General features: G+C 36.7%; 1 protein-coding gene across 1 annotated transcript in view; it reads right to left on the bottom strand.

The window, feature by feature from the left end:
• Window positions 1-12350: 12350 nt before the first annotated feature.
• The window catches only part of LOC129942839 (uncharacterized), a 70394-nt gene continuing 68013 nt past the window's right edge, over window positions 12351-14731 (bottom strand). Inside the window, exon 9 of the mRNA XM_056051930.1 lies at window positions 12351-13459. Within this exon, the coding sequence (XP_055907905.1) occupies window positions 13221-13459 (239 nt within the window). The 3' untranslated portion in view covers window positions 12351-13220. The remainder of the gene's footprint in view (window positions 13460-14731) is intronic.

The following is a 14731-nucleotide window of genomic DNA, read 5'->3' as shown; positions in this document are numbered from 1 at the left end:
TCGAACCAACCACGACATGCAAAACAGAGCCCTACTTAATCACTTTTACCGATTTGAGAACAGCAGTTTCATGCGGTTCAATGACGATTCCTTGGCAAATGCCATAATTGCTGAGCAAACGGGACCAAGTCCCTTGTTAGTGACGAACGTTGAGCTTCAGATCATCTTCAATTCAATAAAAAATCAGCAGGTGTCGATGGTATATCCAACGTTGTACTAAGATATTTACCGATGGAAGCAATTGAAATTTACGCCACACTCTTTAACAATGCACTGAATAATGTATATTATCCAATGCATTGGAAGACCGCTGTAGTTCATCCTCTCCCGAAAAAGGGAAAGGACAACTCCAACCCGTCAAATCTTCGGTCGATAAGTCTTCTTCCGAGCATCAGCAAAGTTTTCGAAAGGATCATTATTAGGGCTCTGACTAAGTGGGCTGCGGACAACAAAATAATTCCGGATAAACAGTTCGGGTTCAAGGCGGGTCATGTCACAATTCATGCTGCGTCTAAACTCGTTTCTAATATCCAATGGAATAAATCAAAACAGCATTGCATGGGTGATGTTCTGGTTGATTTGGAAAAGACCTTTTACACCGTATGGTTAGAGGGTCTTAACCTTAAACTGAGCAGGCTTGGCATAAGCAAGCCATTGTTGTGTATAATGTATGACATACTTAACGGTAGATAGTTTGGTGTCAGTATTTACACCAGCGATCTGATAAGTAGCCTTACAAAGGCAATTTCGTACGCCCGATCTTATTGCGTACGGAACGGCCCGAAAGGTTGAGGTTATTAGAAATCTCTTGCAGCGTGATTTCGACAAGATTCAGCGATATTGCGATGACTAGAAACTGAAAATAAATGTCCAGAAGTCGGAGACAATTCTGCTCCGGACTCCGTTGGCTAGGGTCACGAGGGATAGGTGCAAGAATTGGCATCATCGTTCTAGCTTTAAGATAGGTTTAAGATTGAATTAATAAAAATGAATTTACAAAAAAAAGTGCGATTGCATGTCATGCGAGAGGTATTGGGTTCGATCCCTGCTTATGCCACCTAAAGTTTTTTTCACGGGAACTGCCTCTTGCGAGGAATTGACAAATTCTCCAAGAGTAATTTTTGTCATGAAAAGTGCTTTCTCAAATTTGCCGTTCGGATTCGGCTTGATACTGTTGGTCTCTTCCATCCCTGACAACAGCACTCGCACACAATAATGGTTGAGAGTTGTCAGTCACTATATCTGTCCTATTCTTCTGATCTTCTTCCAAGTACAGTACAATCCACAAAAAAGGTAAATCTTCTTCAAAATCAACCTATAGCCAATAGCCAATCCACAAAAAAGGTAAATCTTCTTCAAAATCAACCTATTTCAAGGTCATGGAAAAGCAGATGAATTATTGGAAGTATTTTAAAGAAATAAAGCTTGTTAATAATATTCAGAATGGTTTATCAAATGAAACCGTTTTAAAAATCTTAACCTTAATAAAAGCTTATTGTACTTGATACTGATAAGTTTTCGTTCCAAGCTCTCTTATCTAAAATGTGTGCTTTTGGTACTGATTTAGTTAAATCAAATTTTTGAAAGATTATAATCTAACCTTAAATTCACTCTGTTTATCTTTTAATAGTTGGTTTCAATATTACATTTACAAAATAAATGCTATACTACCCCAGGGCTCTGTTCCGCATATTCGTTATCTAGTGTGCAATTTGCTTGACACAGCTTTGCATATTTGTTTCTAGAATCAAATCTTTGACCTTTGGAAGAGAACTTTCACGCTACAATATGATAAATTCCGATCTCGATAGAATTGTCCTTTAGGAATTATTAACCGTGTAGAACTTATTGCTCGAAAAATAAAATGCTGCCTTTCATCGGCACTTACCAATACTCAGTATGTGAATCACAGATCTCTCTTTACGGAACGATCACATACAGCTAAAAGCACTGTCAGATGTTTACAATTTCTTTGAGGCCGTAAGAAATTGATCACCTCTTCTATAGTTGATGTAATTTGGGCAGAAGCCTATTTAACAAGTTTAAGTCTTTTAAACACAATATAAAAAAAGGCTTTGAAAATTAAATGGTAACAGAAACATTTACAGTGATATTTTTAGAAAAAAAAATGGAAAAATTCATGACTACTCGCACTTCGAAAAATGCCTTTCAGTTTACCTTTGAGCTCATTTTCGCACGGACTGCCAAGTATAGAAAATGAAAAACTTTACGTTCGACTATTTCTTCGAATTTATAAATTTTGCAGAAAGATGCAAAATTTTCCAAAAAAAAATCCACAAGGCGCTATTGATTCGAAATACGGCCCTGTTGAAATATAGACCTTAGGGAATCTTGAAATTTTGTTATGCTCTGGCACACTCGTTTTATTATATCCACAGCTTATAAATAGTTTAAAGACTGACGATGTGTGATTTGAGTTTTTGGAATCACGCTCCTCGCAATGCGCCAGAGCGGATAAATGATTGCACACACATCGATGACAGTTATGGGCCGCAAGTGCGTCGTTCGTGATTTCACGCTGCAACGATTTCAATCGTTCCTTGTCCAGAGCCGGCTATAAATCAGATTTTCTACTCTACCAACATATCCGACACACGCCAGCCATGGTGTAAAACATATATGATGTACTGATCTAGGTGAAGTTAGATGGTTAGAACTTAGAGCATGCTGCTGGAGCTGGACCGCATTGACCATGGATGTGAACAGAAACCATGAGGGAACCAGGATATTTATATAGAAATCAAAATGATTTAGTATTCGAATTTTGTCCTGGATTTTCAAATGGATTTTTTTTTTATTCTGTAAGTTGAGTAACTACGTCCGCTTGGATGTTATGTATTATTTAGTTAGAGTTGGCCATGGCCGTCAACCAACCCGCTATAATGCAGCACGTGTTATAGTGCAACATCAGAGTGATTGTGCTAGGAATGTCGTTTAGGTCTTGAACATCACGAAAAATATCGGTCACGTTTGCATCTTATAGTTAAACGATCGACGATGACAAGAAATATTCAAACCAATTCTGACACCTGGTTATATATTAAGGTCCTTATACCTAAGGTAAGAAAGCCTTAGAATCGAAGTTAAGTTTTTGGAAGGAATTTAAGCTAAAGCTACATAGAGTATATGTTTATTTTTGATCTGAAAAGACCTTTATAAAAAAATAAATTGGGTGGCGCAACAGTCCGTTGAAAACTAGGGCTTAGTGACTTACAACTCTCAACCATTCCTGTGTGCGAGTAATGTTGTTAGCAATGTAGGGGACCTACATTTTATATGCCGAATCCGAACAGCTAATTAGAGAAAGCACTTTTTCATGACAAGAGTTACTCTTGGAGAATTTGTCAATTCCTTGTAAAAGGCAGTTCTCGCGAAAAGACTTTAGATGGCATAATCAGGGATCGAACCCAAGAAAACTGGCATGACAGTCCAACGCACTAACCATCATGCCACGGGTACTACGGGTACTAAAAGACCTTTTTCCTTTTTCTTTTTTTTAATAATGCTTATAACCTCTTTTAAAAGATACCATATAATGAGCCCTATGCCATCAATATCAAGAAAGTTATCGCCAAGTGTGCAAGCCTCAGAGCTTTTTTATTTTACAGCACAGTGCGATTGTTAAAAGCACTTTAAAGAAGTAACAAGTATTATGACAAAAAGCGGTATTAGAGAAATGACAGACATTTTAAAAGTCTTCTTACCACCCTCTTGACGGAATAATTAAGTTTGCATAGCTACAACTTAAGAAGAAGTAATTGAAATAAATTAATATATAAACCTACCTGCATGTTGTTAGCAGATAATTTTGGGAAAAAATAAGCTTCTTGAAAGTTTTGGAACAAAATTAAATTTGGTCTTCTGATTGGAAATATTTTCTAGACATGAAAGTAGGATTTTGTATATTTTTTCAACCAATGCCTAACAGATCAATATTTTGGTACCATAGAGTTAAATGAGCTGCAATGTGTATTTTCACTGTCAGGCAGGATGATCCAACTAATATAGACGACAAAAGCCAACAATCCTGTCTTCCCGAATTAGACAAGGTAAAGATTGCCATATGTATAAGCCTGATCGATGAATGGAACCTCAGTATTGTTAATGTAGAACATAATACGAGCGCTAAAAACATGCGAATAATCTCTCTTGCTAGTCGCTGTTTCGTTGAGCTAAGAAAGCAATTCAGTAGTAAAGTTTTCTCTCGAGCAATCAATGAGTCTTTTTAAGAGGATCTTATCACCTCCCTCCTACTAAAGGGTGCAGAAGCATGAGCTTTGACAACAACGGATAAAAGCACTTTTTGTCGTTTCGTGAGAAAAGTTCTTCTGTTTTGTGAAAAAAATTGAAAAAAAAAGTTAATTTCTTTAAATTTTTGTGAGAGAAGCCAAATTTGGCTTCGTATGCTTTAAAGGTTTTACAACTTATACATTTTCGTAAAGAAAAATATTTATAAGAACACAACTAAAAATTAATTAATTAATATATTAAGTAAAAAAACGAGTCCTCCTGAGTTTGAGCTCCATGAAATTTAGAAATGCAATTTCTTTTTTCATTGTAACTTAAATGAGATTTACATATATCTTCAAAAGGTGAAAGAGCGGAGAGCAATCGTTTTGACAAAATTTGTCTATTTTTTTCTAATTTGTCACAGTGTCGAAACGAATTGAAAGTTGAGGATAGTCTTAATACCTTTCAGGAAGATTTCTTTTTGGTGTTGTTAATGCAGCTGATTCGGCATGATTTTTAGGATCGGTGACAAAAGAAGAAAGTGTTGCAGAAAATCCAAGTCGAGTTATATTTCAGGGTCGTCCACGAAGTTTTATTGCTTCCTTTTTAGCTTTGCATAAATGCTCGGCTATTTCAAGTCAGGGAGCAGGAAGAATTTAATATGCTTTATCCTTTCATGATTAACAACGTTTTTCTGTTACTGGATTCATTCCCGTATATGGTGATATCCAGAGTAACTATTTTGTTACCGACAAAGGACACCAAACTTAGCTGAACTCCATCAACAATTTCCACTTTTTCGATTATGCTTCCACGCCCTTTCTTCATCAATTTATCTGTCGGGATTCTCGAGTTCGGTACGCGGTGGTGCATTCAAGAGGATACAAGCGTTCACAGGTTTTTCCCAATCTCTGTATATTACCTCCCACTCTCACCTCCCAGTGGGGAACATACTGTACCTAGTACCTGAACTGAAGATTGGGTTCTAACCCCAGTATAAAGTTTGGGGCAGCAAACGAGAGACGGGGAGAGTAACCCCAGTATAAAGTTTGGGGCAGCAAACGAGAGACGGGGAGAGTTTCCACTAAGGCACCTCTTCTTATCTAGACGGCAGCGGAGGAATTCCCGAGATGGAATCAACGGTGGCGTCTACAGTTCCTCAACGCTGAACTACTAAGTAAACACCTTAAAGAGCTCCTAAGACTTATTCAAAGCCCAGGCCTATAGGAAACGGTGTACCCGGTTCCTCGTCCTTGGAGTTATAATAAGGATCTGGCCCTTCAGGTTGGGGGTTGTGCCGTCGGAGTGACTTAATGGACAGGTTCAAATCTCCAACAAGCCTCGGATACAGACGGATTTACTGTTGACAACCTACGCAACAAATTAAGGACAACGAACTTCGGATCTGTACGTAAAATGTTAAGTCCTTTAACAGACCACATTCATTCGGATGCGGTTTTGTCTATAGGTGCATTGACGAGCGCCTCATGACCATACGCATCAAGGCTAAATTCGGCAACATCAGCCTAATATGTGCGCACGCCCCCACAGATGAGAAGGATGACAACACAAAAGATATGTTCTTCGAGGTCTTAGACAAAAACATATGAGCAGTGTCCTAGCTAAGATAAAAAATTGTCCTGGGCGATTTTAATGCCAAGCTAGGAACGGAAGACATATTTGGTGGAATAATCGAGAAAAACAGCCTGCACGACAACACTTCTGACAGCGAAATGACATGGTAACCAGTACGCGTTTTCCAAACTTCAACAAAGGAACTTGCAGATCTCCAGATCAACCCTTAATCAGATTTACCATAATGCGATCGAAGCCAGCCAAGCTTCCAGTATCATTGATGTCCGAACTTTCCGAGGAGCTAACATCAATTCAGACCACTGACTTGTTATAGCCAAGGTAGCAGTTCAGGTTTCTAGACCCAAGGCAAAACAGGGAGATGCTAGGAGAAGGTATAACGTCGAACGGCTACAATCGCAAGAGATCGCCAAATCATTTGTGGTCCCAAAGGCACCACACATGTTTGTCGGTTCCAACGCTCGTTGTCAATGACACTTCATTTCTTAGCTCTTTAGAAAAAGCTAATCTCTTTGATAGGCAGTTCGCCGCCTATTCAACGCTCCCAGTGAGTGTTATGACTCCGCATGATTGGCGACAATCTTCTTTCGCACTTGTACTGTGGCGAGAATCCTAAAAGATCAAAATATAATCCGCTGGTCCGGATGGTATCATCGCTATTGTTTTGAAGAGGTGGTCTTTAACGCTGGCAAAACCACTGCGTAAGCTTTTTCATCTATCCTATTCCTCAGGTCTCGTTTCGAGCGGATGGAAAACCGCATTTGTCCAGCCTTTTCTCAAAAAAGGCGAATCGTCCTCACCCTCTAATTACCGACTGATTGCACTTTCGTCCCTAGAAGAAAGAGTCATGGAAACACTGATAAATTACTAACTTAAAAAATATTTTTAGGAACGGAATTTTCTTAATGAACGCCAATACGGCTTTCGTAGCAATAGGTCCACTGGTGATCTCATGGTTCATCTCACCGAACAGTGGAACAGATTTTTATATCGTTTGGAAGAAAGTAAGATTATTGCATTTGATATTTCAAAGGCATTTGTTAAAGTCTGGCATCTTGCTCTCTAATCGAAAATGCGTGCTTTTGGTATAGACCAATCTCTTCTTCGTTTTCTTTTCTTTTGAACCGTTCAATACAAGTTGCATTTGATGGATTCAAGTCTGAGAACCACAAAATAAAAGCTGGCGTGTCCCAGGGCTCTGTTCTATCTCCCACACTCTTTCATATGTTTATTAATTATCTCCTGTCTGCAACTTCTAATCCAATACATTTGTTATAATTCTGATAACATCCCTCTCCTTCGAATTTGTCGAACGACAAAATACGATAAGCTCATTTATTTCCAGCCCAAAACACCATTGACCATTGATAAGAAACCGCGTTTAATTTAATGTTTTGAAAATCTAATGCTGTCTTGTATCGATAAACCGAGATTTACCCCCGTTGCCATTACCCATGGATAGCACTTGCATCAATGAGACTGAATACCTCGATATTCTAGGTATGATCACCAACCACCTTTTGTGGACATACGCGATGTCGCCAAAAATGCGGCAAGATGTTAGGGTTTTCTGAGGCGATGCAAGAAGTGTTTCTTCCCTCTCATCTAGCTGTTATCTACAAGACTTATATACGTCCAAAGCTTAAGTATAACTTCCATTTTTGGGCTAGTGCTTCTGCAACTTACTTAAGCCTCTTGGACAGCAGTGAACGTAGATCATTTAGCATTTAGATTGATTGGTAATAATACCATCATAATACTGTCTCATCCTCATTTACCGTTATTTTACCGGTTTATGCTCTAGAGAAATAGCCAACTGCATTCCTCCCCTTAAACAGTTTAATAGAAATACTGGCACTTCTAGGAATGCTCATCAATATATCCTCGAGCCCAACTTTGGTCTTACTGTCAAGTACAGATATTCGTTCTTTAGCCGTAGAGAAAACGTGATATCAACTATCTATTGACGCAACTTCTCAGATAGTTAAGCTGCCATAAAACCACTTCACTCTGTTTCAATAAACACACTAACAGCCCGAAATTGTCGATTATGGAGATGGTGGAGTTTTTCAACATTATTTAGGTGACGGAGAAATTTTAGTAAACTACAGAGCTGACAAGCTTAGAAACCAGAGATGGTCTAACACCACCACTTGTCTGAACTAAATTTATTGGCCAATGATTGATGCTTGACCCTATACACAACTTATTTCTAGTTTGTACATTAGCTCTGTAATAGTAGTCCTTATAGAACACTGCTTAATGGATAAGCGTGTGACTTTTGCAGAATCTTCATGGATGAAGAAGAAGAGGAGACAATTTCTTACATTCTATGTATGTTCATGCCCTATCACACAGACGAAGCCCCACGTTGAAGACTTTTAAAATAATGTTCCTTGTGATCTAAGAAATTCCAACATCATTTGTGTCATAGGCTTCGAATAAGGTATAGATCTTAAGTTTCATATGATAACAATACGGACTAACGATTGGTCCAAGTCTATTGGTTGTGTTGGTTCACTTAATTACATATGGATTGTAGATTACTGTTTTGATTTTTAGGGTCCGGACAAATTTAACGTCACTACTAAAGGCATAATACTATAGTAGTAGTGAGGTTCTATTGTAGAAGACCTTTTAAGTAATCTTATACAGTGATTCTTCTTATATACTGCAATGAGATCGAATTTTCTGTCTTCCTGTGTCTTCATACTGAAATCGTTATTACGGACGATTTCAATGTACACAATTCTTCATGGCTTCAACATTTGGGCCAGACAACACCCGAAGGAGCGTATGCTGAGATCTCAACTAAACCACCTAACTCAGCTGGTCAACGAGCCCACTCGAATATCGGACGTGGAAGGTCGAGCAGAAAACACTCTTGACTTGTTTCTTACCTATGACCCTGGTAGGTACAATATTAGTGTTCTATCTCCTCTAGCCGCTTCTGACCATTGTGTCATATCATCAAATTTCTCGTGTAAAAACTCTCCAGTTAAATAAAGAGCTCCTTAAAGCCAACTGGTACGGTCTCAATAATTATTTTATGATCTTTAACTGGTCACTATGCTTCGTCAATAGTGACGTTAACGCCAGCGCTGATATGATTACAGGTTTGATTTGCAAGCAATAAGTTTTCCGGATGTGCAAAATAGCTGTTCCTTTGAATAACTGTGTCGATAGCAGCTTTTAAATTTGTTGTCTGCTTTGCTCGATGAGTTTGAACAAGTGTCTAGATCCATCTTTACAACTGGGGTTAGTTTTAAAAGAAAACCATACCGGAGACCTTGACGATGTACGTTGCAAGGGTAATAAGATTTGCAGAAGCAGACTCTGTTGAAACATAAAGCCGAAGAATTCTGTTGGTATTTGTTTGCTAAATTACTAGGTATTTTTTGTTTCTGCTAATATCATCAGCAGAAAGTGCAGGTAAGTTCGTCGGAATAGTTTGAAATAGGGTTAATGGTAGTTTTTCACATTTTCGAGTTCTTTGGCAATAATGCCTGAAAACGTCTGTGGCCCAGTAGTACTGCCATCATTATGTTGAAATATATGCCTGAATGGTTGCTCATTCATATGCAATTAACAAATGATCCACTGCAATACCCTATTTAATATTTTTTTCCAGCATCTGTATGATTCCGCCGTTTCTACCAACATTTATATTTTTGTGCCATCACATCCGATTGCAATTAAATTATCCATTGATATATCTGCATTCATACAAAAATTTAATATTTTTTGTTCTATACACTTTGCAGTGCCTGAAGAAGGTGCAATGTAGCCTAAGAACTTCGCGTCAGGTTCTTATATCAATAAAATATGTGTTCCTCAAGAATGCGTTGTCTGTATTTTTTGCCATCTTTTTCAAATAAAGTTAAAGTCTGGTCCTTTCTTGCATCGAACTACCATGCGGGAATCAGTGAAACAGTTTGTTGTGAAATCATATTTTACCTGTCTTTCTCGACGCAGCTTATTTTTGTCTATTATTTTGTCTATCAATGCATAAAGAACTACTTAGGCAATGGCTGCTCCCACACTGTCTGACACTCCAAATCTATCTCATGTTTTTGAAAGTAAAGCGAAATCAACTGAAATTTTGGAAGTGCTCACTGATTCAGTCACTGGAGTCGCCAATCGAAAGTTTGATTGTTCGCAATCCGTTTGGACACATCCGGATTCAAATGTGCTACTCAACCTTTCCGTACATAGTTTAGCTACTTTTTGTTGTTTTTTCTCTTCTCGTAACGATTTTCTATTCAGCACTTTTGTCATCTATTTTGTTGTTTTGTTCTATTATGAAATTGCGTGCCTGCAAAAATCCTCGTTTCAAACCCTCCCAGTAGGTTCCGGGCGGTAATGATCACCACAGTTGTCTTGCACGTTGTCAAGATGGATATCAGCTAAGGTCAGGTTAAATTGCTGAAATTTCCTACTCCTTAATAGTAGCAAGCATTAGCAATGCAATTTGACCATAGATAAGGGGTCCCTAATTTCAGTAGTGGTGTGAGCGTCTTACATAATCCGTGCCGAAGAATGAAAGGCTGGGGGACAAACCAGTCGCTAACGAGCTTATTCGGATGCCTTGGCAGGGTCCGTCTTATCTTCTGCCTTACCGTATATTTCCTAAACCGTATACAAAACCGAAACCTCAAGTAGCAGTGCAACTCGAGGAACCAAAAAATTATCAGAAGCCGCTCTTCTTGGGAACCGCTTCAAAACGGATGCCTTAAACCTTTTTATTTAATACATAGTTTCCTGCAGCGCTGTTAGGCTGAAGGAATCAAACAGCTGCTTGTCAAAACCTTATGATCACAGCAACACAACGAAATTAATTCCCTCAGATATTTTCCCGGCAGACACTGACTACTGCGCCCCTACTTTGAGCCTTAGTAAGGGTTTTAAGGTTATTTTCCCATCGAGATAAGATTGGGAAGATGACATCGTGTCGGTAGGTTACGACACAACCATCTTTACTGAGGGCCCAAAGATGGAGTGCGGATTTGGTTCTGGGATCTTTTCTGAGTCCCTATATGTAGCTAAATATCTTATGCGGCTATCTTCACAGACAGTCAGGCAGCTGTGAAAGCTATTAACTCGGCCACATACTCATCTAAATTGGTCCAGCAATGTCACGATGAGCTTGCGAGCCTGAATATTAACCTCGGTGTCACCCTGATCTGGGTTCCGGGTCATAATGGTATCATGGCAAGACATAACCAGGATTGTTGCGGTTTGTACCGGACATTGGCCTATAGAAGTTCATGCGGAGAAGTTGGGTATCTCCTACAACACCTTTTGCCCTAGAATGTGAAACGATAATCCATTTCCTCTGCAAATGACCTGCTTTGGCAAACACTAGAATGAAATACTTTGGTAAAGCATTCTTTCATGAACTGACATGACAAGGATTAGAGACCTAATCTTTTTTCCCAATGCGACAAAATGGCTCAAACATAATCGCTATGAAGCTTCTCTATAAATCTATCTCTTTCAATCAAAGGTCAAACGAGTTTTTGGTATCAAAACGGCGCACTACAGTGCTAATTGGGCCCAGGCTAGGTTGCCTTGAGATCGCCATTTCTACCCACCTACCTACCATGAAATTGCGTTCCCTAACAAGTACTTTTTTGTTTTTAGAGCAAGTACATGTAAGTTAATTTTGGCATTTGCAAGCTGAACTATCAAATAATACTTTACTTCTTACACAAAACTCGTACAACTTCTTTTCCGGTATTTTTGGTGAAACTTAGGAAGGTTCTTGCACTTCAAATGATATGTTTGAAGCATTACCTTGAATCGTTTATAAGTTCTACTATAGGAATAGAATATTTCGCCCATACGACTCCCAATTTTGCAACTACCACAATTTTAAGAATGATATTATATATTATAGTAGTAATATTATTTAGTTTTCAAAAGGTTTTACTGAAAAATTAGGCCTCATTTCTAGTGAATTTCGATAAAAATAAGCAGAGCAAAGGATGTGAGATTTTAAGGTAAAATTCAGCTTTCCTTCAAAACTTAATCAACAATCCGGAGGCACTTAGGCTTCAAATAATAATATGAAACTTCAACGACTTGTAATCAGCCGACCCTACTGTACGTCATATTTGAAACTCTGGGAATATAGGCATTGAAAAATTGGGCCTCAATCATTTATAATTGATCGTAGACAGTTAAATAAATTTTCGTTGTCTATTCTACGCTACTATATGAATGTCTTGACACTACACTTCTAAATTTTCAATAATTTTAATAATATTGATCTCAAAAAGTTTTTCAGATTTCTGAAAATACCATTTAAATTTTAAATCAATTTCTCAAAATAAAACACACTTTGTTTATAATTTTTATTACTCACTAAGTCAGTACATTTTATTTTATTTCTTTACCATTTTATTTTTCTGTTCATTATAAAATAAAGTTGTCTTTTTTTATTAAGAGAAAAAAAGGTACTAAATACAAATTAGGTTAGCACCTTAACTGGTCAAAATTTCTAATTTAAAAAATATTTAGAAGGAGTTTTTAAATTTTAAATAATTTTAGTAAAAAAAGAGGTTATTTTTTTCTTTGAATACATATTTTTTTTGGATATTTTTGGACTTTTCCGAAAACATTTTGATACAAAAGTCTTCATTCTTTGAAATCAAAGGAACTGTCACAAAAATTCCAATTTCCATGTTTTTTTTCAAATCAAAAGAAATGTGTTATTAGAAAAAAGGATAGAATTAAGTTAAAGTTAATTAAAAAAAAAAAAATCTTATTTATCTAAAATAAAAATTAAAAAAATGGATACTACTTATTTACAGATAAGTGAAGCATCATTACGCTCATTAGGGTGTAACAGTACAAAACAAAAACTTAAAATATAGAATACTTCTTAAAATTAGACTTAAAAGTTCATTATAGTTGAATGTCGATGCCCGATTTTAACAAATTTATTTAAAAACTTAATTTTAAAAATTTGTTTAAGTTTTAGAATTTTATAATTTTTAGTAAACTATGAGGTATAAAATCTAAAACTTTGTTTTTCAATGTGGGAATGTTGGGTTTGTAGTTCATTTTTTCGTCATTTGTTTTCCATTCTTTTGTTTATTAAAACCGGGCATAGAATATTGTGCAATTTTTATTCTATTGCACTCAATGATAGGGGAAAATAAATAGAATTAAATATAAATTAAATTAGACTAAATTAATTTAAATAAATAGAATTTAAATAAAAAGTCTTAAGTTGCTTTAAATTTTAAATCTAATTCCACCAAAGGGTAACTGGGGTTCTCCAGTTTTCCAGTTTCCTTCCAGTATAATAATATCTAGTTGTCCACCTTTTATTTGCATTCAAGGCTTCAAGGGATTTTGGAGATGTTGACTCAAAACTGCTGACCATATCGTCCTGACATACCGCTGTCGTAAAGTTTACCTAATGTGTCACTGGGACTTCCACAGGGCTGACCATAGACCATGTTGGGTGCGAAATTCGTTGGGGTATTAGGATGCGTCTGATGGTTATAAAGATAGTTCTCCTTCTTGTTTCGCTTCTGGACCTTCTTCCAAATTGCAATGACTGTGAGCTGAGCTAGCAGGAACATAGCTGAAGCAATTATAAGTCCTGCAACAAAAAATGATACAAAATAAATTGAAAGTTATTACAAAAGTTTATTATTTTTTCTGGAGAAAGTAATTGAAAACTGGTACCAATAATATCTCGGGGATATCTAAGTTTTGAATAAGTGGGACGCCCTTGAACCTCGAACTTGGTCAGAACCTACTTTGCTTGCATACAGAACCACCGAAGCAGCAGCAGAAGAAGCGACAGAGAAAGTTGTTTTCGTTTTAGGATTGATTCAGACGACTTCCACTTCTTCTTTTTGTACGGGTTCACATCAGGCGGTATGAATACTTTATTACCAAAAACGGAAACGGTGACACGTTTATGGCCTCTTTGTCATGTGCGCTAGTAGGTATATGACTTTTTAAACAAGTCTTCTATATGGAATAGATATGGATAGCCGTGGCCGCATAGGATAGTTATAAAATAAAAAGAGACTTTTATGCCCCCGGTCGTAGGTTAAGTAGGTATGTAAGAAATAGGTACTGGTTATAAGATGGAGTGACATTTAAATGCTTTTTAAGGGGTTTCGTGTGATATGTCATTAAAATACAAAAACAATAATAATTGTCTAGTGGTCAATGGTAGTTTGGGGTTTTTAAATTGAATTATTAAGATTTTAGTCTTGAAGAAAGTGCTATTATACACAATTAAAGTGAACGACGATGATGATGAGAATTTTGAGAAAAGATGCGAATTTTATAAGAATTTATTAAAAAAATTAATTTCAAATAAGAAAGTAAAATCTTAATTAGGGTTTTAAAATTGGAAGATTGCACGTTTACGTGTTTGGAATAAAGGTGAAAATGGTGATTGAAAGAAATTGAAATCGCTTAAATATGAGTCTTGAGGCACACTTTTAATCTCTGTTAACTTTGTTAACAACTTAATTTGAGGGAAAATTATATGTTATTATACAATTATAACGACTTCTTTCAGAAATTTTTTTGTAAGCGATTGTTTTCTACTAAGAAAATAAAATAAATGGTTGGAATTCTGCGCTAAAAGTAGATGCGTAGAAAAGATTTTCCTCTTAGAATGTTTGCTATTTGAACAGTTGACACTTTCAAAGCTGTCAACTTTTAACATCCGACAAGAAAAAACTACACCATTATTAAAAATATTGGAAATTTTGCAGTCACAGTTCGTAATTTTGGATTGTCGAGAAATACCTTCCGGCGTTAAATAGTAAAATAATTGAAAAGATTTAAGCGTTTGGGACAAGTTGGGGATGTGAAGAACCAAAATATAGTTCTTTTGTTTGAGAATATT

This window comes from Eupeodes corollae, chromosome 1, assembly GCF_945859685.1.
Source record: "Eupeodes corollae chromosome 1, idEupCoro1.1, whole genome shotgun sequence".
NCBI lineage: Eukaryota > Metazoa > Arthropoda > Insecta > Diptera > Syrphidae > Eupeodes > Eupeodes corollae.
This window is presented reverse-complemented; position numbering and strand designations above follow the sequence as displayed.